The 22,919-nt window shown below is 56.8% G+C and overlaps 1 protein-coding gene across 1 annotated transcript in view; it reads left to right on the top strand.

Annotated features, from left to right (window-relative positions):
* The window catches only part of FBN3 (fibrillin 3), a 47,620-nt gene extending 26,738 nt beyond the window's left edge, over positions 1-20,882 (top strand). The window contains exons 24-45 of the mRNA XM_064637195.1: positions 1,146-1,271; positions 2,501-2,626; positions 3,383-3,499; positions 3,674-3,802; positions 4,242-4,361; positions 5,222-5,347; positions 5,431-5,583; positions 6,585-6,650; positions 6,942-7,067; positions 7,972-8,091; positions 8,846-8,968; positions 9,955-10,086; positions 11,113-11,238; positions 11,870-12,076; positions 12,281-12,406; positions 12,902-13,024; positions 13,626-13,742; positions 13,869-13,997; positions 14,698-14,817; positions 15,669-15,900; positions 16,476-16,644; positions 17,730-20,882. Of these exons, the coding sequence (XP_064493265.1) occupies positions 1,146-1,271; positions 2,501-2,626; positions 3,383-3,499; positions 3,674-3,802; positions 4,242-4,361; positions 5,222-5,347; positions 5,431-5,583; positions 6,585-6,650; positions 6,942-7,067; positions 7,972-8,091; positions 8,846-8,968; positions 9,955-10,086; positions 11,113-11,238; positions 11,870-12,076; positions 12,281-12,406; positions 12,902-13,024; positions 13,626-13,742; positions 13,869-13,997; positions 14,698-14,817; positions 15,669-15,900; positions 16,476-16,644; positions 17,730-18,104 (3,188 nt within the window). The 3' untranslated portion in view covers positions 18,105-20,882. The remainder of the gene's footprint in view (positions 1-1,145; positions 1,272-2,500; positions 2,627-3,382; positions 3,500-3,673; positions 3,803-4,241; positions 4,362-5,221; positions 5,348-5,430; positions 5,584-6,584; positions 6,651-6,941; positions 7,068-7,971; positions 8,092-8,845; positions 8,969-9,954; positions 10,087-11,112; positions 11,239-11,869; positions 12,077-12,280; positions 12,407-12,901; positions 13,025-13,625; positions 13,743-13,868; positions 13,998-14,697; positions 14,818-15,668; positions 15,901-16,475; positions 16,645-17,729) is intronic.
* The last annotated feature ends 2,037 nt before the right edge of the window (positions 20,883-22,919 follow it).

Genomic DNA, 22,919 nt, shown 5'->3' with positions numbered 1-22,919 from the left:
AAAGCAAGAAGCAGTAGAGATAAAATGCTAATTAATGGGGGGAATGATGTAATTGATAGGCAATTAATGAAGAGGATTTATAGCAAATTAGCAGTGATTTCCTTGATAACAATGAAGAGAATTTATAGCAAATTAACACTGATTTCATTGTTAACAATGAAGAGAATTTATAGCAAATTAACACTGATTTCATTGTTAATGATGAAGAGAATTTATAGAAAGTTAACTCTGATTTCCTTCCTAACATTGAAGAGAATTTATAGCAAATTAACACTGATAGCAAATTAACACTGATTTCCTTGATAACAATTAAGAGAATGTATAGCAGATTAACACTGATTTCCTTGCTAAGAATGAAGAGAATTTATAGCAGATTAACACTGATTTCATTGTTAACAATGAAGAGAATTTATAGCAAATTAACACTGATTTCATTGCTTAGAATGAAGAGAATTTATAGGAAATTAACACTGATTTCCTTTGTAACAATGAAGAGAATTTATAGAAAGTTAACACTGATTTCATTGCTTACAATGAAGAGAATTTATAGCAAATCAACACTGATTTCATGGTTAACAGTGAAGAGAATTTATAGCAAATTAACACTGATTTCATTGCTTAGAATTAAGAGAATTTATAGCAGATTAACACTGATTTCATTGCTTAGAATGAAGAGAATTTATAGCAAATTAACACTGATAGCAAATTAACACTGATTTCCTTGCTAAGAATGAAGAGAATTTATAGCAGACTAACACTGATTTCATTGCTTAGAATGAAGAGAATTTATAGCAAATTAACACTTATAGCAAATTAATACTGATTTCCTTGCTAAGAATGAAGAGAATTTATAGCAAATTAACACTGATTTCCTTGCTAAGAATGAAGAGAATTTGTAGGAAATTAACCCTGATTTCCTTGCTAACAAAGTATAAACAGTGAGAAGTTTGGAAGTGGGGGGGTCTCTGTGTGGAACCACCCCTGTCTGTGCTCCCTAAAACCGAAGCCCCGCCCGCTTCCTAACGCTAAAAATAACGGGGAAATTCAATTTATCCCGATGGATCCCCCCTCCCACGGTGTTCCCCCGATGTTTTCGGTGCCAACCCCCGGTGCCAGGCGTGATTCCCTCCCTGTCCTTGGCACAGACATCGACGAGTGCAGCAGTGGGGAGAACCTGTGCCAGCGCAACGCCGACTGCATCAACATCCCGGGCAGCTACCGCTGCGAGTGCTCCACGGGCTACAAGCTGTCCCCCAGCGGGGCCTGCGTGGGTAAGAGGGCACCCCTGTGCCACCTATTCCACACACACACCCCCAGCCTGAGGGGCTGGGCTGGCACAGCACCCCCTGTGGTCGCAGGATTGCAGAATGTGCCAAAGTGGAAGGGGTCGAGTTCAGCTCCTGGTCCATCCCCGCGTCCCTGAGGGGATCATCCTGGAGCTCTGGCAGCCTTGGGGCTGTGCCCACTGCCCTGGGGAGCCTGGGCAGTGCCCAACCAGCCTCTTTTTCTAATATCCAACCCTTTTCTAATATCCAACTTTTTTCTAATACCCAACCTTTTACTAATATCCAACCCTTTTCTAATATCCAACCTTTTTCTAATATCCAACCCTTTTCTAATATCCAACCCTTTTCTGATATCCAACCCTTTTCTGATATCCAACCTTTTTCTAATATCCAACCTTTTTCTGATATCCAACCCTTTTCTAATATCCAACCTTTTTCTAATATCCAATCCTTTTCTAATATCCAACCTTTTTCTAATATCCAACCTTTTTCTAATATCCAACCTTTTACTAATATCCAACCTTTTACTGATATCCAGCCCTTTTCTAATATCCAACCCAACCCAGCCCTGACACAGCTCCAGGTCATTCCCTGGAGTCCCCACAGTGCTGTCCCTCCTCTTCCTCTCCTGGGGAAGTTGTACCTGCCCTGAGCTCTCCCCTCAGTCTCCTCTTCTCCAGCTGAACCCACCAAGTGCCCTCAGTGTCCTCACACAGCTTCAAATCAAGGCCCTTCCCCACATTCCCTCCTTTGGACACTCTCTAAGAGCTTCAGATCTTTCTTGCAGTGCCCCAAACTGCCACAATATTCCAGGTGAGGCCTGGGACAACCCCCTCCCTCACTCAGCTGGTGATGCTTTGCCTGGCACACGAAGGACATGCCAGTCCCCTGCTGCTCTTTTGGCACTCCCCAGGGACTCTGACCTGGCTGTGCTGTGGTTATGGCACATCTGGACTTCCTGGTGCAATTCCCAAGGATTGTGGGCTCCTGAGGGATGAGAAAAGGCCACTGTGAAGTGCAGCTGGGGCCACATTTTCCAATTACACGGAATTTTGGTTTTTTGAGTGCGTAAATCTTGTGGGTTCACGTGCAGGGCCAGGAGCTGGACCCAACAATCCTGGTGGCTTCTTTCCAACTGGGCATGTTCTGTGATTCTGCTCTTCCCCTCTGGTCCCTCCTTTTTGCTCACCAGTGCCCACTTGGCTCCGTTTTAGGTCGCAACGAGTGCCAGGAGATCCCCAACGTGTGCAGCCACGGGGACTGCGTGGACACCGAGGGCAGCTACGTCTGCATCTGCCACAACGGCTTCAAGGCCACGGGGGAGCAGACCATGTGCATGGGTCAGTGTGGGGCCAGAGTCTGTGTGTGTGGGTCAGTGTGGGGCCACAGATCATGTGTGTGGGTCAGTGTGGGGCCACAGATCATGTGTGTGGGTCAGTGTGGGGCCACAGACCATGTGCATGGGTCAGTGTGGGGCCAGAGACCATGTGTGTGGGTCAGTGTGGGGCCACAGTCCATGTGTGGGTCAGTGTGGGTCCACAGATCATGTGCAGGGGTTAATGTGGGGCCACAGTCCATGTGCAGGGGTCTGTGTGACCACAGACCATGTTCCTGGGTCAGTGTGGGGCCACACACCATGTCCATGGGTCAGTGTGGGGCCAGAGTCCATATGTGTGGGTCACTGTGGGGCCACAGTCCACGTCCATGGTTAGTGTGGGGCCACACACCACGTGCAGGGGTCAGTGTGGGGCCAGAGTCCATGCCCATGGGTCACTGTGTGACCACAGACTGTGTTCCTGGGTCAGTGTGGTGCCACAGCCCATGCCCATGGGTCACTGTGTGACCACAGCCCGTGTCCCTGGGTCAGTGTGTGACCACAGACCGTGTCCCTGGGTCAGTGTGGTGCCACAGTCCACGTGGGAATCAGCCATGAGGAAGGATGGGAGCTCTCTCTGACACTTTGCTGAGCGGTGCAAAGCACAGCCAAGGGCTCCAGTGTCCTCTCAGGCTACCCCTGGTGCTGTGCAGCCCCCTGGGCACTGCCTGCACACCCAGGAGTGTCCCCTCACCCGTCCCCCACCACCTCCTCCCCGCAGACATCGACGAGTGCGACCGCCAGCCCTGCGGGAACGGGACCTGCAAGAACACAGTCGGCTCCTACAACTGCCTCTGCTTCCCTGGCTTTGAGCTCACACACAACAACGACTGCATGGGTGAGTTCCCTGGAATGCTGAGCCCAGGGATTGCTGGGATGTGCCAGGTGGGCACGCCGGGGGTCAGCGGTGGCCGGAGCGGGGGCCGGACGTGCCGGAGGTGCGGGGCTGGTGGGGGTGACACTCTCATGCTCTGCATCTCTTCCTGTTTTGCTTGTCCTCTCCCTCCCACAGACATTGATGAGTGTTCATCCCTGGTGGGGCAGGTGTGTCGGAACGGGCAGTGCATCAACAGCGTCGGCTCCTTCCAGTGCCTGTGCCAGGAGGGGTACGACCGGACCCCTGACGGGAAGAACTGTGTGGGTGAGTGTCTGGGCAGCAGTGGGGGGAGCTGCTGCTGGGTGATGTGGTGCCCAGGCTGGGCCCATCCCAGCCAGCTGAGCAGTGGATTCTCCAGAACCACTCACAGATCCTCTGCCACAAGTCCCAAGTCCTCTGGAACCAAAGCCTGGTTCATCTGAGTGCCCCTGGAGAGCTGGGCTGAGTCCCTCTCTGCCTTCATCTCCCTTCCAGCAAGGCAGGGAACAGGCAAACCTGCACCTTTCCATGTGCAGTGAGGAGAAACGCTCTGTCCATGCCCCTAAAACCTGCAGAGCTGTACCAGGGATGCCCTGGGAACCATCCTGGGAAATGTCTTAACCTGCTTCCCTCAGACCTTCTGGGCACGGCAGGGCCCTGAGTGCAGGAGGGTCCTCTGAGGTGGGCACAGACCCCATCACGGGGTGTTTCTCTTCCTCCTCAGACATCAACGAGTGTGTGAGCCTGCCTGGCACCTGCTCCCCGGGCACCTGCCAGAACCTGGAGGGCTCCTTCCGCTGCATCTGCCCCCCGGGCTACGAGGTGCAGAACGACAACTGCATCGGTAATGTGGGGCCTCTGCCCCCTCTTGAACCATTACCACAACAGCCCTGTTCTTCCTGGGTGGGCTGGGGCATCTCTGGGGCATCATCAGGATGGGGCATCACCACCCCCAAACACCTTCTTGCAAGGCAAGACCTGCTCCCATGGCAGAGAAGGCTCAGGGGGTTCTCTGTGCCCATTTTTGTTGCCTCTTTTTCTCTGAGGGAGGGTTCAAGGTTGGGGACATGGTGATGTCCTGCAGGTATCAGAACTCCCAGACATCTCCTTCACCTTGTTTTCATGAGGAAAGAAGTGACCTTTGGCTGCTCTGTGTGTCATTGAACCATTTTCTGGGATTGGGGACAGGGTGATGTCCTGCAGGTATATCAGAGCTCCCAGACATCTCCTTCACAGATGGAGGTGGGAGAAGAGGAAGAAGAGGAGACTCAAGGGTTTTGCTGTGCCCATTTTCATTGCCTTATTTTCTCTGAGGGTTGGGGATAAGGTTGATGTCCTGCAGGTATCAGAGCTCCCAGGCATCACCTTCATCTTATTTTCATGAGGAAAGGAGTGACCTTTGGTTGCTCTGTGTGTCATTGCCTCATTTTCTCTGAGGGAGGGTTAGAAGTTGGGGACAGGGTGGTATCCTGCAGATATCAGGCTCCCAGACATCTTCACAGATGGAGGTGGGAGAAGAAGAAGAAGAAGAGGAGGCTCAAGGGTTTTGCTGTGCCTGTTTTCACTGCCCCATTTTCTCTGAGGGAGGGTTAGAGGTTGGGGACGTGGCGATGAGGCATCAGAGCTCCCAGACATCACCTTCACCTTGTTTCCCTGAGGAAAGGAGTGACCTTTGGCTGCTCTGTGTGTCCCTGCTCCTCCCAGATATCAACGAGTGCGAAGAGGAGCCCAACATCTGCCTTTTTGGGACGTGCACCAACACCCCTGGCAGCTTCCAGTGCGTCTGTCCCCCGGGCTTCGTGCTGTCTGACAACGGCCGGCGCTGCTTTGGTGAGTGCAGCTGCTCGTGGTGGGGAGGGAGCAGAACCTCCTGGACCTCTGTGTGACCTTGGAAATCTCCCATCCTCCCGCAGACACTCGCCAGAGCTTCTGCTTCACCCGCTTCGACAACGGGAAGTGCTCCGTCCCCAAGGCCTTCAACACCACCAAGGCTCGGTGCTGCTGCAGCAAGATGCCAGGGGAGGGCTGGGGAGATCCCTGCGAGCTCTGCCCTCAGGAGGGGAATGGTAGGAAGGCTGGGACCTGGCTCTGTGTGTGGGGAAAGGCAGGGAAGGCAAGGTGTCCAGCAAAGGGGGTTTGTCCATGCCTGGAGAACTGGGAGCCCGTCCTGGGGCTGCGGAATTCCCTGGGGCTGCAGAATCCCCTGGGGCTGCAGAATCCCCTGGGGCTGCAGAATCCCCTGGGGCTGCAGAATCCCCTGGGGCTGCAGAATTCCCTGGGGCTGCAGAATCCCCTGGGGCTGCAGAATTCCCTGGGGCTGCAGAATTCTCTGGGGCTGCAGAATTCTCTGGGGCTGCAGAATTCTCTGGGGCTGCAGAATTCCCTGGGACTGCAACAACCAGGCGGGTTATTTCTGCTTTGGATCTGCTCTTGGTGCTCTCCAGGGGCATCTCAGAGATCTCACAGAATGCTCTGAGTTGGAAGGGACCCACAAAGATCATCAAATTCCAACTCTTCAGTGAATGGCCCACCCAAGGGTCAAACCCACAACCTTGGTGTTACCTCAGGGCCTCCACAACTCTCTCCACCACTGCCTGAAGCTCTCTACAGCTGCCTGAAAGGAGGTTGTAGCCAAGTGGGGGTCAGGCTCTTCTCCCAGATAACAAGCAACAGGACAAGAAGAAACAGCCTCAAGTTGTGCCAGGGGAGGTTTAGGTTGAATATTAGGAAAAGTTTCTTCACTGAAAGGGTGGTCAAGCACTGGGAGAGGCTGCCCAGGGCAGTGCTGGAGTCCCCATCCCTGGGAGTGTTCAAAGAATGTGTGGATGTGGCACCTGGAGATGTAGTTTAGTGGTGAACACGGTGGTGTTGGGTTAATGGCTGGACTTCATGATATTAGAGGGCTTTCCAACCTTCACAATTCCATGTTTTCATGGTTCCACACCCAAGGCAGGCACAAGTTTTTTCCAGCCAGACAGGGTTTTGGGGGTTCTCAAGCTCCCATAGTGCTCTAGAAGCAAGAGTGGAATCCCTTGTGAGCAGATCTCACTTTCCTGCTTCCTCCCAGTTGCCTTCCAGGAGCTGTGTCCGTACGGCCACGGAGCCATCCCAGGCCCAGGTGACACCCGAGAAGGTGAGCTTGGCTCTAGGGATGACAAGAAATTTGGGGTTGGGGGGGGGTGTTGCTGCCTAAAAACAACCAGACTTGGGCTCCTGGAGAGCAGGGTTGGATCCCAGAGGCAGGGAAGGGGTGGAAGGAATGGGACTGGAGGCTCTCCCAAGCTCAGCTGCTCACCAAAGGTTCGGCCCCCGGCTCTGGAGAGGGAGAATCTGAAGCTCCAGGGATCACTTGGGTGTCTCATGTCAGTCCTGAGGGGGCTGTTTGTGGCTGTGGGAGGTTTCACCCTCGTGGTTTCCCTGGCAGATGTCAATGAGTGCTCGGAGAACCTGGGGGTGTGCATCAACGGGGCCTGCATCAACACCGACGGCTCCTTCCGCTGCGAGTGCCCCTTCGGATACAACCTGGACTACACGGGGGTCAACTGCGTGGGTGAGGGTCTGCCCGGGGCTCTGGGGGTCAGGGCTGCCTGGGAGAGGGTCTGTGTGGTGGGTGGGGGTCTGTGAGGGTCTCTGTGGATGAGAGTCTGTGTGGTGGGTGAGGGTCTGTGAGGGTCTGTGTGGTGGGTGAGGGTCTGTGGTGGGTGAGGTGTGTGTGGTGGGTGGAGGTCTGTGAGGGTCTTTGTGGTGGGTGAGGGTCTCTGTGGATGAGGGTCTCTGTGGTGGGTGGAGGTCTATGTGGGTGGGGGTCTGTGTGATGGGTGGGGATCTGTGAGGGTCTGTGTGGTGGGTGAGGGTCTGTGTGGGTCTCTGTGAGTGGGATCTGAGTGGTGGATGGGGGTCTGGGTAGTGGGTGGGGGTCTGTGAGGGTCTGTGTGATGGGTGAGGGTCTGTGATGGGTGAGGGTCTGTGTGGTGGGTGGGGGTCTCTGTGGATGAGGGTCTGTGTGATGGGTGGAGGTCTGTGAGGGTCTGTGTGATGGGTGGAGGTCTGTGAGGGTCTGTGTGGTGGGTGGGGGTCTCTGTGGGTGAGGGTCTGTGTGATGGATGGAGGTCTGTGAGGGTCTGTGTGGTGGATGGAGGTCTGTGAGGGTCTGTGTGCTGGGTGAGGGTCTCTGTGGATGAGGGTCTGTGTGATGGATGGAGGTCTGTGAGGGTCTGTGTGGTGGGTGGGGGTCTCTGTGGATGAGGGTCTGTGGGCTGGGTGGGTCTGTGAGGTTGGGGTGGGCTCCCTGTTCCCTCCTTCCTCGCCCCCTGTGTCCGAGGTGGACGGAGGGACCTCGCTCCTCCCCTGCCCCTCTGCTGTCCCAGCTCCTGCCTTTGCTGGGGGATTTGGGGCTGCAAGGACCACCCAGCCCCGACCCTTCCCACCCCACTGACCCCCCGACGTGTCCCCAGACACCGACGAGTGCTCCATCGGCAATCCCTGCGGGAACGGCACCTGCACCAACGTGGTGGGAGGCTTCGAGTGCGCCTGCGACGAGGGCTTTGAGCCGGGGCCCATGATGACCTGTGAAGGTGACACTGCTGGGGGACTGTCCCCTCATCTGTCCCCTCATCCCCAGTGCCACCGGGCTGGGGGGGACCCTGCCGGGTCACTGCCCGGGCCAGCCCCAAGGGATGGTGTGGGAAGGCTCGGCTGGGGCTCGGCTCCATCAGCACTGGGCTCCTTCAGCTTCCTCTGAGGCTGCAGCCCAGGAGGAGCCTGGAGACCTGCCAAAATCCAGGAGCTGCCTCCTCAGGGAGCCAGGACCCATCTGAGCTGCTGAGACACTGGCTGTCTGTCCCTCTGCTGAGAGTCCTGGTGTCTGTCCTTCTGCCAAAACACCGACTGTCTTGTCCCTCTGCTAAAACATTGGCTGTCTGTCCCTCTGCTGAGAGTCTGTCTCTCCACTAAAACACCGGGTGTCTGTCCCTCTGCTGAGTCCTGATGTCTGTCCCTCTGCTAAAACATTGACTGTCTGTCCCTCTGCTGAGAGTCCTGGTGTCTGTCTCTCTGCTAAAACATTGGCTGTCTGTCCCTCTGCTGAGAGTCCTGGTGTCTGTCCCTCTGCTAAAACATTGGCTGTCTGTCCCTCTGCTGAGAGTCCTGGTGTCTGTCCCTCTGCTGAGACACCGGTGTCTGTCCCTCTGCAACCAACCACGGCAGGAAGCCTTGGTGGAACAAAGTTCTCATGAGCTGGACGCCCGGGGAGGGTGGCTCTACCCTGGGGAAGCCCAGCCCTGTCCCTGACAGCACCAAGGCAGGTTCTCTCCTCTCTCCTCCCCACAGACATCAACGAGTGCTCCCTGAACCCCCTGCTCTGCGCCTTCCGCTGCATCAACACCTTCGGCTCCTACGAGTGCACCTGCCCCTCTGGATACGCCCTGCGAGAGGACAGGAGGATGTGCAGAGGTAACAGCCCCTCCTGCCTCCATCAGGAAGCTCCCAAACCCTCCCCAGCTCCTGCTCTCAGCCTTGTGTGTGCAGGGAAGGCAGCACTCTGCCCTGGCATCGCTGGGCCTGTGCCCACTGTCACCCCACTGGTTTTGCTGCCAGAAAGAAATTCTTTGCTCACAGGGCAGTGAGGCCCTGGCACAGTGCCTGCCCCATCCCTGGAAGTGTCCAAGGCCAGGTTGGAGCAACCTGGGCTAGTGGGAGGTGTCCCTGCCCATAGCAGGGGATGACACTGGATGAGCCTCAAAGTCCCTTCCAACCCAAACCGTGTTATGATTCTGTGATTTTTTTTTTTTAGCTGTGCCCCAGCCAGCCTGGGCTAAGGCCACGGGGATTGATGGAGCAGTGGGTGCTCCTGGTGCCCCCCAGGGCTGGCAGGGTGTAGCTATTTGGAGTTGGCTTCCCACCAAGTCCCCCGGGCTACAGCGAAAACCTCCCCCCTCCCCTTTGGACAAAGGAAAAAAAAACTACAGAAACTGAAAGACCCAAAACCAACCAAGCTACAACAAAATATATATATATTTACGTATATCACAGTTTATATACAGTTACAATACTATATACATATGAAAAGAGAACCCCAAACAACCCCCCCAGAGGGGAAGGGAAAAGGAATGCAGGACAAAAACACCATAAAACCCTGAAGCAGGTATGCACAGTAACACAATCAATAAAGAACTAGGAAAAAAAAATCTTATTACTCTCCTTGAGATAGCAGAATCGTGCCAAGCACCGCTGGCACCTTCTGCCTCCCAAGGCCTCACTAGGCCTCACTAGGCCTCACTAGGCCTCACTAGGCCTCACACGAACAGTACCCTGGCTTATGTAAAAATCGTGTGGAATACTGGGAACATGGCCACTCCCTTGGTTACAAACTGGTCACCAAGGAAGGTCTAGACTAGAATTTTCACCCAGGGGCAGCTCTGACGGGGTCTCTCTTGCAGATCTGGACGAGTGTGCGGAGGGGCTGCACGACTGCGAGTCCCGGGGGATGCTGTGCAAGAACCTCATCGGCACCTTCATGTGCATCTGCCCGCCAGGGATGCAGCGCAGGCCCGATGGAGAGGGCTGCACAGGTACCAGGGCAGGCTGCCAGGGACTCCCAAGGGCATGGGGATGGTTCCCTGCCAGGCATTGCCCGTGGAAGTTTATGTTCCTCCTCCCTGGGGTGTCCCGCTCGCGCCTTCACACACAACCCTCTGTTCACCTCTGGCCCATGTGAATCAGAGTCCAGCACGGGGGATACCTTTCCTTTGGGTCATTCCATGTCTGTCCTGAGCTGCTTTGCACTGATGTGCTTTGGGAAGGGGCAGCACTGGGCAGCCCAGCCCTGCTCAGCTCAGGCACAGCAGGGACACGGAGCCAGCCCAGCTCCAGGGCTGCCCCAGCAGCTTGGCCAGGGCAGGTGGAGCATGTGCAGGCCAGGGAAGCCAAATTTCGCCCACCCTTGCTTTGGGAGAGGTCCAGGGCAGGTGGATGTGCTTCCCAGCTGATGTGGAAATGGTCCTCAAGGGCTCTGGGAGGACATTTCAAACTGAGTGGTAGCACAGGGGCTCGTGGAAAGCTCATGGAATTGGTTCTTTGCCTCACCAGAGCTCTTTGTGGTTCTTTCTTTCTTTTCTTTCTTTCTCCCTTCCTTCCTTCTTTCTCTCTGTCTTTCTCTCTCTTTCTTTCTTTCTTTCTCTCTTTCCTTCTTTCCTTCTTCCTTCCTTCTTTCTCTCTCTTCCTTTCTTCCTTTCTTTCTCTCTTTCTCACTTTCTTCCTCCCTCCCTTCCTCCCTTCCTTCCTTTCTCCCTTTGCCTCTTACTCCCTCCTTCCCTTCTTCCTCCCTCCTTTCTTTCCTTCCTTCCTTCTTTCTCTCTCTCTTTCTTCCTTTCTTTCTCCCTTCCTTCCTTTCCTTCCTTCCATCTTCCCTTCTTTCTTTCTTTCTCCTTCTCTCTTTCTTTCTCTCTTTCTTTCCTGCCTTCCTTCCTTCTTTCTCTCTCCCCTTTTCTTTCTCTCTTTCTTTCTCCCTTTCTGCCTCCCTCCCTCCTTTCCTTCCTTCCTTCCTTTTCTTCCTTTCTATCTTTCTCTCTTTCTCCCCCTCCTTCCCTCCCTCCCAGATGAGAACGAGTGTCGGACCAAGCCTGGGATCTGCCCCAACGGGCGCTGTGTGAACACAGCGGGGAGTTACCGCTGCGACTGCAACGAGGGCTTCGAAGTCAGTCCCTCTGGCACCGAGTGCATCGGTAATTCCCAAATCCTGCCAGACCTGGAGCAGCACGTGGGGCTTCCCGGGGGCTTCAGGGGGTCTAAGAGAGCTGTAGAAGGACTTGTGATGTGGGTACAGAGGGACACGACGAGGGGCAGTGGTTTCACGCTGACAAAGGGCAGGGTTGGATGGGATATTGGGAAGGAATTCCTCCCTGGGCAGGGTTAGGTGGGATATTGGAAAGGAATTCCTCCCTGGGAGGGTGGGGAGGCCCTGGCACAGGTTGCCCAGAGAAGCTGTGGCTGCTCCATCCATGGAAGTGTCCAGGGCTGGGTTGGACAGGGCTTGGAGCAACCTGGGACAGTGGAAGGTTGCCCATGGCAGGGTGTAGAACTCCATGACCTTCAAGGTGCCATCCAACCCAAACCAGGGCTGGAACTCCATGACCTTCAAGGTGCCATTGGTTGGAACTCCATGATCTTCCAGCTCCTTCCAACCCAAACCATTCTGTGACTCTTTGATCCTGAGCAGAAGGGTTGGGGGGCATCACCTTCACCTTTATCCGAACCACACCCCCTTCATGCTGGCGCTGGCACAGGCTGCTCCCTCATCCCTGGGGCTGGCACTGGCTCAGATCCCGGACTCATATCCCCCTTTCCTCCACCCAGACACCCGCCAAGGGTTCTGCTTCACCGAGGTGCTGCAAACCATGTGCCAGATGTCCTCCACCAACCGCAACCTGGTCACCAAATCCGAGTGCTGCTGCAACAGCGGGCGCAGTTGGGGCCCCCAGTGCGAGCTCTGCCCCCTCCCTGGCACTGCCCAGTACAAGAAGATGTGTCCCCATGGCCCAGGATACTCCACTGATGGCAGAGGTGAGCTGGGGCCACATCTTTCAGTGCAGAGGACGTGGGTGGGTGCAGGCTGGGGCAGAGCCCGGAGCAGACACGAAACCTCTACGAGGTTCTCCGGGCGGGTTCTCAGCTCTGGGAGGCTCAGAGCTGCCCTGGCATGGGGCTGGCAGCGGGCACAGAGGCAGTCTTGGCACTGACAGGTCCTTCCCTCTCTCTCTCCCCCAGACATCGATGAGTGCAAGGTCCTGCCCAACCTGTGCAGGAACGGGCAGTGCATCAACAGCATCGGCTCCTTCCGCTGCCACTGCCGACTGGGCTACACCGCCGACATCACGGGCACGGCCTGCGTGGGTGAGTGGGGAAAAGGGATCCCGTGCCTCTGGACAGCCCTTGGGAATCCAAAAAAATCCGGTTTAAGGAACTGCTCAGAGACTTTTGGATCTTTTGAGCAGCAAAGGTGTTTATTGCCGACGTCGGGAGCGAGCGTGGTCCGCACCACGGAGAACTCGCTCGAAGGTTTCACACACAAAATCAGGGGGGTTTATGCAATTTTCATAGGTGATTAAATGCATATTCATATGATTACGTCACAGGAGATCTCCTACACTTGTTGTGCTGCCTCAAACTGAGGTGCTCCCCCAAAATCCGTGTCTTCCTGCATGGTGAAAACAGGGCATTTATCCAGGAGTGCCAGAATCCATAGGGATATCTGATCACTGACTCGTGTGGTGCCACAAAACCCGGGATCACCTCGTGTTCAGGAGCTCCTGGGCAGGCTAAGCTGTCCAAGGGGTGGAGGGGGTCCTGTCCCTGGGGGTGCTGACGTGTCTTGTCTCTCGAGGGTAGATCTGGACGAGTGTAACCAGTCCCCCAAGCCCTGCAACTTCATCTGCAAGAACACAGAAGGCAGCTACCAGTGCTCCTGCCCCCGAGGGTACATCCTGCAGGAGGATGGCAAGATCTGCAAAGGTATCCAGCCAGGAGGAGGAGCAGAGCCCCTGCCTCACCCCTGGCACCTGGGGGGACGTGGCAGAGCAGTTCAGGTCCTTCTGTTCAGCCACAGCACAGGGATAGATGTGGGGAAAGGTGCCACCCTTGTGGACTGGAGGGTGAGGGTTTCATCCTCCCGCAGTCTGGACTTGTCTCATCTGGGAAAAAAATCCTCCTTGCCCTTTCCTACAGACCTCAGAGCCTATCCCAAGCTGTGCTGAGCTCCAGGGAGCTTCAACCTGGGTGTCTCCTGCATGTCAGTGCCACCAGCAGCTGCCAGGCTGGGGCTGTGCCCACCTCTCCCAGTGTCAGTGTGTGAGGAGGCTGGGCTGAGAATCTGGGAGACTCTGGGATTTGTGGATCCCAGGGGAGGCAGGGAGAAGTCTCTGCACCTTCCAGATGTGCCCATGTATAACACTGAGGTGGGGAGAGGCTCGTTCCTCTTGTGGAAGAACTCTGGGTGTTGTTCCTGAGGCCAGTCCCGGTGTGCTCAGGTGTATCCACAGATGTCACAGGCTGAGACCACATGGATAAGACACCTCAGGGGGATAAAATGAGACATTTTTCCTTGTTGCTTTAGACCTGGACGAGTGTTCCACCAAGCAGCACAACTGCCAGTTCCTCTGTGTCAACATCATCGGGGGCTTCAACTGCAAGTGCCCCCCCGGCTTCACTCAGCACCACTCGTCCTGCATCGGTGAGTAGAGCCATTCCCTGCTCCCCTGGGCACCACCAGGACATTCCCACGGGCACAGCATCCCCAGGGGTCAGTTTTAAGCCCAGGAGAGTCTTTCCAGCCCCCAAACCCGCGGGTGTTTTGCAGACAACAACGAGTGCACGGCTCAGCCCTCGCTGTGCGGAGCCAAAGGGCAGTGTCTGAACACCCCGGGCAGCTACAACTGCGAGTGCCAGAAAGGATTCTCCCTGGACAGCTCTGGGGTCAACTGTGAAGGTGGGTCTGGGTCTCCAGGGCTTTGGCAGAGTTGTGTTCCCCTGGGGAAGAGTTCCTGGTGCATCACAGTCTCCGAGGAGCTCAGTTGGGACAACGCTCTCAGGCACAGGGTGGGATTGTTGGGGTGTCCTGTGCAGGGCTAAGGGTTGGACTGGATGATCCCTGTGGGTCCCTTCCAGCTCAGGATATTCCATGGTTCTATGAGAAGGGTCTGTGGGGCACCAGAAGCCCCCATGGGAAGCCCTGGTGTGAAGGAGAGGTCAGTGCCTGACCTGCCAGGGGAAACACCGGCCCTTGGAGAAAGAAATGAAGGTCTCAGTGCTGCAGCCACAGCCAAGCTGGGACAGGAATGGTCCTGTGTCCCACCAGGAGAGATCTCAAGGTGGCCATGGGACCTGCTGAGGAGTGCCAGTGCTCAGCCTGAAGCAGAGTCCAGGCCTGACCTTAACTCCAAACCCATCCCAGGGGTGTCTGTGGGCCTTGGGGCTGAGAGTTCCCCTCACTGCCAACTGCAGGGACATAACTGGGCACCAGAACCACCCCCACATGAGCACCCTGCAGGGTGCCAGGCAGGTCCAGCTGGTCCCTGAGGGCCCTGAGGTCCCACCCACTGGTCCCTGAGGGCCCCCCAGCCCAGGGGGAGTTGTCCTGTTGTCCCATTGTCCCATTGTCCCACTGCCCCCGTGTCGCTTTGCTGCAGACGTGGACGAGTGTGACGGGAACCACCGGTGCCAGCACGGCTGCCAGAACGTGCTGGGGGGGTACAGGTGTGGCTGCCCCCAGGGCTACGTCCAGCACTACCAGTGGAACCAGTGTGTGGGTGAGTGAGACTGGGGTCCTGGGCCTGTGGGATGTGTCCTGGGCCTGTGGGAGGTGTCCTGTACCTGTGGGGTGTGTCCTGTGCCTGTGGGGGGTGTCCCTTAACTATGGGATGGATCCCATACCTGTGGGGTGTGTCCTGTACCTGTGGGGTGTGTCCCTTACCAATGGGATGTATGCTGTACCTGTGGGAGATGTCCCATACCTGTAGGGTGTGTCCTGTGCTTGTGGGTATGTCCTGTGCCTGTGGGGTGTATCCTGTACCTGTGGGTGTATCCCTTAGCTGTGGGGTGTATCCCATAGCTGTGGGGTGCATCCCACACCTGTGGGATGTATCCCATACCTGTGGGACATATCCTGTACCTGTAGGGTGTATCCTGTACCTGTGGGTGTATCCCTTAGCTGTGGGGTGTATCCTGTACCTGTGGGTGTATCCCTTAGCTGTGGGGTGTATCCCGTACCTGTGGGATGTATCCCATACCTGTGGTCTATCCCATTCCTATGGGTGTATCCCATAGCTGTGGGATGCAGGATGGAGGGCAGCCGAGCCCCCAGTCCCTCTCCACCCCCCTCAGCCCCCTCTGACACTGAGTTTGGGTTCATCCCACTGATATTCCTGCCCTGCCCCAGAGACAGACCGGGACGTTTCCCAGGGATGGACCCCCCTGCCCTGCCCCGGCTTCTCCCAGGAACAGGGAATGCCAGGAAGCTGCTCTGCCACCAGCAGCAGGATACCACCCCCCTCCAGCAGCCTTTTGGGCTCTCGGGGAGCCTGCTGGGAATTCCGGGCGGGGTGGGAGCACAGTGTCCCGCCCTCCCCTGAGCCTGTGCCCCTTTGTGCCGCCCCCGCAGACGAGAACGAGTGTTCCAGCCCCACCGCCTGCGGCTCTGCCTCCTGCTACAACACCCTGGGCAGCTTCAAGTGCGTGTGTCCCTCGGGCTTTGACTTCGACCAGGCCTTCGGGGGCTGCCAGGACGTGGACGAGTGCTCGGCCGGGGGCAGCCCCTGCAGCTACGGCTGCTCCAACACGGACGGGGGGTACCTGTGCGGCTGCCCCGGCGGCTACTTCCGAGCGGGACAAGGGTAAGGGAGACACTTACACCTTCCCAGACGCTGTTGCAAAACAATCGAGGCAGCTGGAAGGCAGGGGGGCTCTGCAGAGGGACCTGGAGAGGTTGGATCCATGGGCTGATTCCAAGGGGATGAGGTTCAACCAGGCCAAGGGCCGGGTCCTGCCCTTTGGCCACAACAACCCCCGGCAGCTCCAGGCTGGGCCAGAGGGGCTGGAGAGCAGCCAGGTAGGAAGGGAGCTGGGAGTGGGGATGGACAGGGAGCTGAACAGGAGCCAGAGTGTGCCCAGGGGGACAAGAAGGCCAATGGATCCTGGCCTGGCTCAGGAACAGGGTGGCCAACAGGTCCAGGGAAGTGATTCCTGCCCTGGACTCAGCACTGGTGAGGCCACCCCTGGAGTGCTGTGTCCAGTTCTGGGCCCTCAGCTCAGGAAGGATATTGAGGGGCTGGAGCAGGTCCAGAGGAGAGCAACGAGGCTGGGGAAGGGACTGGAGCACAAGTGCTCTGGGACAACCTCCGAGGGCAGTGGTGACACTTCTGTTTGGATCACGGCTCTGAGCTGGGTGTCTCTGCTCTTCTGCCCCCAGACACTGTATCTCTGGCTTGGGCTTTGGGAAAGGTCCCTACCTGCCTGCCCCCCAGGAAGAGGATGAGGACAACCTGCTCTCCCCCGAGACCTGCTACGAGTGCAAGATCAACGGCTACCCCAAGAGGGGCCGCCAGCGCCGCAGCCTCAACGGCACCGAGAGGCACCAGGTGGGACCCCCACGGCACCCTGGGGGGGCTGGGGGGCAAGGCAAGACCTGGGTCACTTGGGAAATAGTGGGTCCTGCCTCAGTCCAGCCAGAGCAGCTCACCCCACACCCGCCTGGGGTGTTTGGGGACGGCCCTGAGCCCACAAGTCCTGCGGGCATTGGGGATCTTTGGAGTTTGGGACACCCTGAGGTGACACACACTTGTGTGGTTTGGCCACAGATGTGTGGAGATACGTGAAGCCAAGAGATAAAGCAGGTGTTTCCCATCCCTGGGAATGTCCAAGGCCAGGTTGGATGGGGCTTGGAGCAATCTGGGACAGTGGAAGGTGTCCCTGCCCATGGCAAGGGGGTGGAATGAGATGTTGAGGTCCCTCCCAACCCAAACCAACTCTGTGTTTCTGAGCGAGGGGAGGTGATGGGGGAGCAGTTCCCACAGGGTCACTGAGGGCTCTCAGCACTCACTGTCTGACTCCAGGCTGGGCCTGTCACTGTAAATACAGTTTATTCCTCCACAGGGAGTTCTGGCCTCTGTCCAAGGCTCCCCCAAGAATTTTACAGCCCTGGCAGGTTGGACTGGGAGGTCATTTTAGGCTCTGAAGTTCCTGGTCCTGCCTCTGCAGCTGAGGGCTGTGTGGTGGCTGGTTCAGTGTCAGAGACACAACCAGGGCACCGAGAAACACTTGTAGGAAATTAAGGACCATGGAATCATAGAATCACAGAACCATGGAATGATAGAATCACAGAATCAGCTGGGTTGGAAGGGACCTCTGAGATCATCAATCCAAGCCTTGATCCAACCCCGCTGTGGTTCCCAGCCCATGGCACTGATGCCACATCCAGTCTCTTCTTAAAAACCTCCAGGGATGGAGAATCCACCCCTTCCCTGGGCAGCCCATTCCAATGGCTGAACGTATGGAAGTCGCTGTTACTTCTCAGAGCTGGTTTGGGGCAAAATTCCCCGAAATCACACCCTCCTCCCCCCGGCCCCGAGGTGTTTGGGGCAGAATTCCCCGAAATCACACCCTCCTCCCCCCGGCCCCGAGGTGCTGGGGGGGTCTGTGAGTGACACCCCCCCTTCCTTGGCAGGACCACGCCGTGAACTTGGCCAGCATGGACGTGGAGGCCCCGCTGTCCATGACCCTGAACCTCTCGGACCTGGCGCGCAAGGAGCACATCCTGGAGCTCCTGCCGGCCGTGGAGCCCCTGGAGAACCGGGTGCGGTACCTCATCTCCCAGGGCAACGAGGAGGGCTATTTCCGCATCCACCAGAAGGAAGGGCTCAGCTTCCTCCACCTGGGCCGCAAGAAAATCCTGCCCGGCACGTACCTGCTGGAGATCGTCAGCGTGCCCTTGTACCGCAGGCGGGAACTGCAGAAACTCGAGGCCAAGAACCACCTCGACTACTTGGCGGGGGAGCTGGGCCAGGCACTGAGGATGAAGCTCCAGCTCCAGCTCTACTAAAAAAGAGAAAAACCCCCCCCACGGGATCCATCCACCCACCCACCCACCCGACAGTCACGGCCCTTCTCCTCTCGCCACCCACGCCTCGGGGACAAACGGGCTCCTCCTCTCGCGCCGCCCCCCCCTCCTGCCACCGCCTGGACACCCCGGGAAACGGCCCCCTGGGAAACGTCCTCCTGGGATCAGCACCTGGGATTGCTCTGCTCCGTGAGCCGAAGCCGCACCGAGAGCTCCCGGGAGCTTTGCCGAGGGTTCCAAACCTCGCCGAAGGTTCCAGCCCCTCGCCGGTAGGGACTCCCCGCCCCCTGCTCAGCTCCCTCCTGGCTCCTGCAACCAAGACACTGTCCAAGCTGGCAGGGTGGTGCCATGGGGTGCCTCCATGGTCATATCCCACCCCACAGCCCGGGAAATGTGAGGGGGGCCTGGGGAAAGCTTGGGAAGGAGCTTTGGCAGGGCCTGGTGTCAGCGCCTTTCCCAACAGCTCTTGCTCCTCCTTTGCTTCTGCGTTGTCACGATGGTGCTGCAGAAACCATCCCATCCCTGCCCTGGCTGTGCTCTGTCTCTCGCTGTCTTCTCCATGTTCTCTGGTCCCTTTGGGGCTCCTCTGGTCCCTTTAGGGCTCCTTTGGTGCTTTTGGGGCTCCTCTGGTCCCTTTAGGGCTTCTCTGGTCCTTTAGAGCTCCACTGGTGCCCCTAGGACTCCTCTGGTCTTTTGGGGGCTCCTCTGGTGCTTTTGGGGCTCCTCTGATCCCTTTGGAGCTCCTCTGGTGCTTTTGGGGCTCCTCTGGCCTTTTGGGGGTTCCTCTGGTCCTTGGGGGCTGCTCTGGTCCTTTGGGGCTCCTCTGGTCCTTTGGGGCTCCTCTGGTCCCTTTAGGGCTTCTCTGGTCTTTTGGGGCTCCTCTGATCCCTTTGGGGCTCCTCTGGTCCTTGGGGGCTCCTTTGGTGCTTTTGAGGCTCCTCTGGTGCTTTTGAGGCTCCTCTGGTGCTTTTGGGGCTCCTCTGGTCCTTTGAGGCTCCTCTGGTCCTTGGGGACTCCTTTGGTCCTTTTGAGGCTCCTCTGGTGCTTTTGAGGCTCCTCTGGTCCTTGGGGACTCCTCTGGTGCTTTTGTGGCTCCTCTGGTCCTTGGGGGCTCCTCTGATCCCTTTGAGACTCCTCTGGTGCTTTTGGGGCTCCTCTTTCAAGCAGCAAAGGCCCCCTCTGAACAAAAAGGCCAGTTCAGGGTGCCCCCCTCACATCCCAAAGCAGCCAGGCCGTGGGACCACAGGCTCCTGTTGGGACACCTCAGGTCTTCCCACCAGGATAGTGCTGCACAAGTGTGGAGCTGGAAGGGCTTTCCCAGAGCTCCAGCAAGTCCAGGGGTTCAGGTGTCCTCCTGAGGAGGAGCTCTGGGGAAAGGCAGATGGGTTGAAGTGCCTGGTTGGGTGTGGTCGGACAAAGCTGGTGGGAAGCACCTCGTGATCCCGGTGGAGAGCACCGGGATGCTTCCCGTGCCAGAGGGGTGGAGGGCTTGGGAAGATGCACATCCCACGCTGCAGGGGCACATTTCCATGGCCAGCAGCCATGAAAATCCCGGGAAAAGCAAGATGGGGACGGGGTGAGAGGCAGGAACAGCCGCTTCCAAAAGAACCCTGGGCTCGGAGCCGCTCTGTGCTTGTGGCCACATCCCCCTGGCCAGGAGTCCCTCTGGTTGTCCCCTCCATCAAGGTGGCCCCAGAGATGGACAGTCCCTGGTTCCTGCAGATGGGATGCGCTCCAGAGGGTGTGGAAAACAGGAATCCAGAGGCAGGAGGGCTCCCTGCTTCCCCCCGTAATTCCAGCCGGGCTTTTCCTCCTCCCCTCCCTCCGGATGTCCTTCCCTGCCCTGCCATTCCCTAAATCCTGCATGAACCTCTCTCTCTGCAGTTCCCAATGGATAAAAGGTGCTAATTCACACGGAACTACCTTATCCCAGCCCCGAGGTGCTCCCAGCTCCGGGAAGCCGGGGCTGGCTCGGGCTCGCCGGCGTTGCTGCACTGTCCCCACCACCCCTCATATTTATGGAGAACCACCTGCTCCCTGGGCCTCGGGAGGAGTGCAGATTCCTGGAGCTTTTGGGGGTTTTATTATTTTTTTTTGGGAATTGGGTGGGGTTTTCCTGGTCCCCAGGGGGTGGGGGAAGTGTGTGTTTACTGTACTGGGGGCTGAAGTCAAACTTGAAAACTCTTTTGCAGCTCCAGACTCTGGATTTTACAAGAGTCCCCCCCCCAGAGCTTGTGACAGGATGGGTGGCCTGATGTTTGGGATGGTTTTCTTTGTTGGTTTTGTTTTTATTTTTTTTTATTTTATTTTTTTATTATTATTTTGTTTCATTTTATTTCATTTTGTTTTCCAACAGGTGCTTTTTTTTTAACAAAAAAAAAAAAAAAAACCAAACCAAAACCCAAACCTATTAATAATTATAAATTAGCAGAGCTGGGTTTTGTGTGTGTGTGTGTTGAGCCAAAAAAAAAAATCTCAAATGAAGAAGCTCAAGGTTTCCTTCCTTCCTCTCTGGGGTGGTGTTTTGATTTGGTTTTTGGTTTGTTGTTGGTTTTTTTTTTTTTTAATTTTGTATTGACATTTTTTGCTGGTTGGTTGGTTTGTTGTTTTTTTGGTTTTGGTTTTTTTTTTGTGGAGAAAGGGGGGAAAAGTGTGGAAACCCAAAACCTTGTGCCCCTTGTCCCGCACAGAGAGGTGGCTCTTTGTGGAATTCCTTTTTTTTTTTTTTTTTGTATCAGAAGCAACAGCAACAATAAAATTATTTTGGGTTATAAGTGGGTCTGTGTTTCTTCCTTATCTGGGCACGGATTTGGGGTGGGGCTGGTGGGGGTGGGAGGTCACTGGGGGCAACTGGGGAGGGTGAGAGGATCCATCCAAGCTCCAACGTGCAGCTTCTGTGGAGACACAGGTGGGATTGTCCAGCCTGGAGAAGGGAAGGATCCAGGGAGACCTTGGAGCCCCTTCCAGGGCCTAAAGGGGCTCCAGGAGAGCTGGAGGGGGATTTGGGACGAGGGATGGAGGGACAGGAAACAGGGAATGGCTTCAAAGTGAAAGAGGGGGAATTTAAATGGGATATTGGGAAGGAATTCTTGGCTGGGAGGGGCTGGAATGGAATTCCCAGAGAAGCTGTGGCTGCTCCATCCCTGGAAGTGTCCAAGGCCAGGTTGGAGAAGAGAAGATTCCAAGGAGACCTGGGAGCTCCTTCCAGTGTCTAAAGAGGCTCCAGGAGAGCTGGAGAGGGACTTGGGACGAGGGCTGGAGGGACAGGACACAGGGAATGGCTTCAAAGTGAAAGAGGGGAAATTTAGATGGAATATTGGGAAGGAGTTCTTGGCTGGGAGGGTGGGAGGGACTGGGATGGAATTCCCAGAGAAGCTGTGGCTGCTCCATCCCTGGGAGTGTCCAAGGCCAGGCTGGAGAAGAGAAGATTCCAAGGAGACCTGGGAGCTCCTTCCAGGGCCTAAAGGGGCTCCAGGAGAGCTGGAGAGGGACTTGGGACAAAAGATGGAGGGACAGGACACAGGGAATGGCTTCCCAGTGCCAGAGGGCAGGGATAGATGGGATATCGGGAAGGAATTCCTGGCTGGGAGGGTGGGGAGGCCCTGGCACAGGTTGGGCAGAGAAGCTGTGGCTACCCCATCCCTGGAAGTGTCCAAGGCCAGGTTGGAGCTCCCTGGGCTGATGATGGAAGGTGTCCCTGCCCATGGATGAGCTTTAAGGTCCCTCCCACCCCAAAGCTGCGATTCCATGATTCCCTCTCCCAGGCAGGGGAGTGGCATGAGGGTGATGCCAGAGGTGCCAGCCCGGGGAAGGGGTGTCTGTGCCCAGCCCGTGGCTGCTGCGGGGCTGAGGGAGGGACAGGGACCACGACAAGGATGAAAGAGGCACCAAAAGTGCTGCCAGAGGGGCCGGGGAGGGGATGGAGGGGAGGGAGAGGATGGAGGGGATGGAGGGGATGGAGGGGATGGAGGGGATGCAGAGGACAGGGGATGGAGAGGACAGAGGGGATGGAGGGGATGGAGGGGATGGAGAGGATGGAGAGGATGGAGGGGATGGAGAAGATGGAGAGGATGGAGAGGATGAAGAGGATGGAGAGGATGGAGAGGATGGAGCCAAAGCTGCTGCCCCTGCCCGGGGAGGGGCCAGCGATGTCACCGCTTGTCTCCCCCCCACCCTCGGCCCCTGGTGCACCCCCGGCAGGATCAGGACCCCTCCTGCCCCCGAGCAGGGGACGGGGGGTGGTGACACAGCTCGGCCGCTGATCGGGTCGCCTGTCGGGTCGGCGTCCGGCTGGTTGAGTTCGGCTCCAACCCTCCTTCCAGGCTGATATTCCCGGTTTTAGGAAGCTCTTCCTGGCTTCCCATCGCAGACACAAGAGGGCAGGGCGGGACCGCGCATCGGCCACCGGGAGGGACCCCCCGAACCTTCCCGGGAGCAGCGGGAGCAGCGCTGGGAGCGGGGTCGCTCCCCTGGCACGGGAAAACAGGGAAAACAGGGAAACAGGGAAAACAGGGGCCCGGGGGCTCCGACCGCCCCTCCAACAGCTCCCGGGGCTCCGAGGGGGGGGACAGGTTTGTGTCGGACCCCCCAGGATTTGGGGTCTCCCCCTGGAGATGGGGCAGTGCCCCAGGATTTGGGATTTCCCCCTGGAGATGGGGCAGCCCCCCAGGATTTGAGGTCTCCACTGGGACATGGGGCAGTCCCCCAGGATTTGGGATCTCCCCCTGGACATGGGGCAACCCCCAGGATTTGGGATCTCCCCCTGGACATGGGGCAATTCCCCAGGATTTGGGATCT

This window comes from Pseudopipra pipra, chromosome 27, assembly GCF_036250125.1.
Source record: "Pseudopipra pipra isolate bDixPip1 chromosome 27, bDixPip1.hap1, whole genome shotgun sequence".
In the NCBI taxonomy this organism is placed as follows: domain Eukaryota; kingdom Metazoa; phylum Chordata; class Aves; order Passeriformes; family Pipridae; genus Pseudopipra; species Pseudopipra pipra.
Note: the sequence above shows the minus strand (reverse complement) of the source record. Positions and strands in the feature narration are given on the sequence as shown.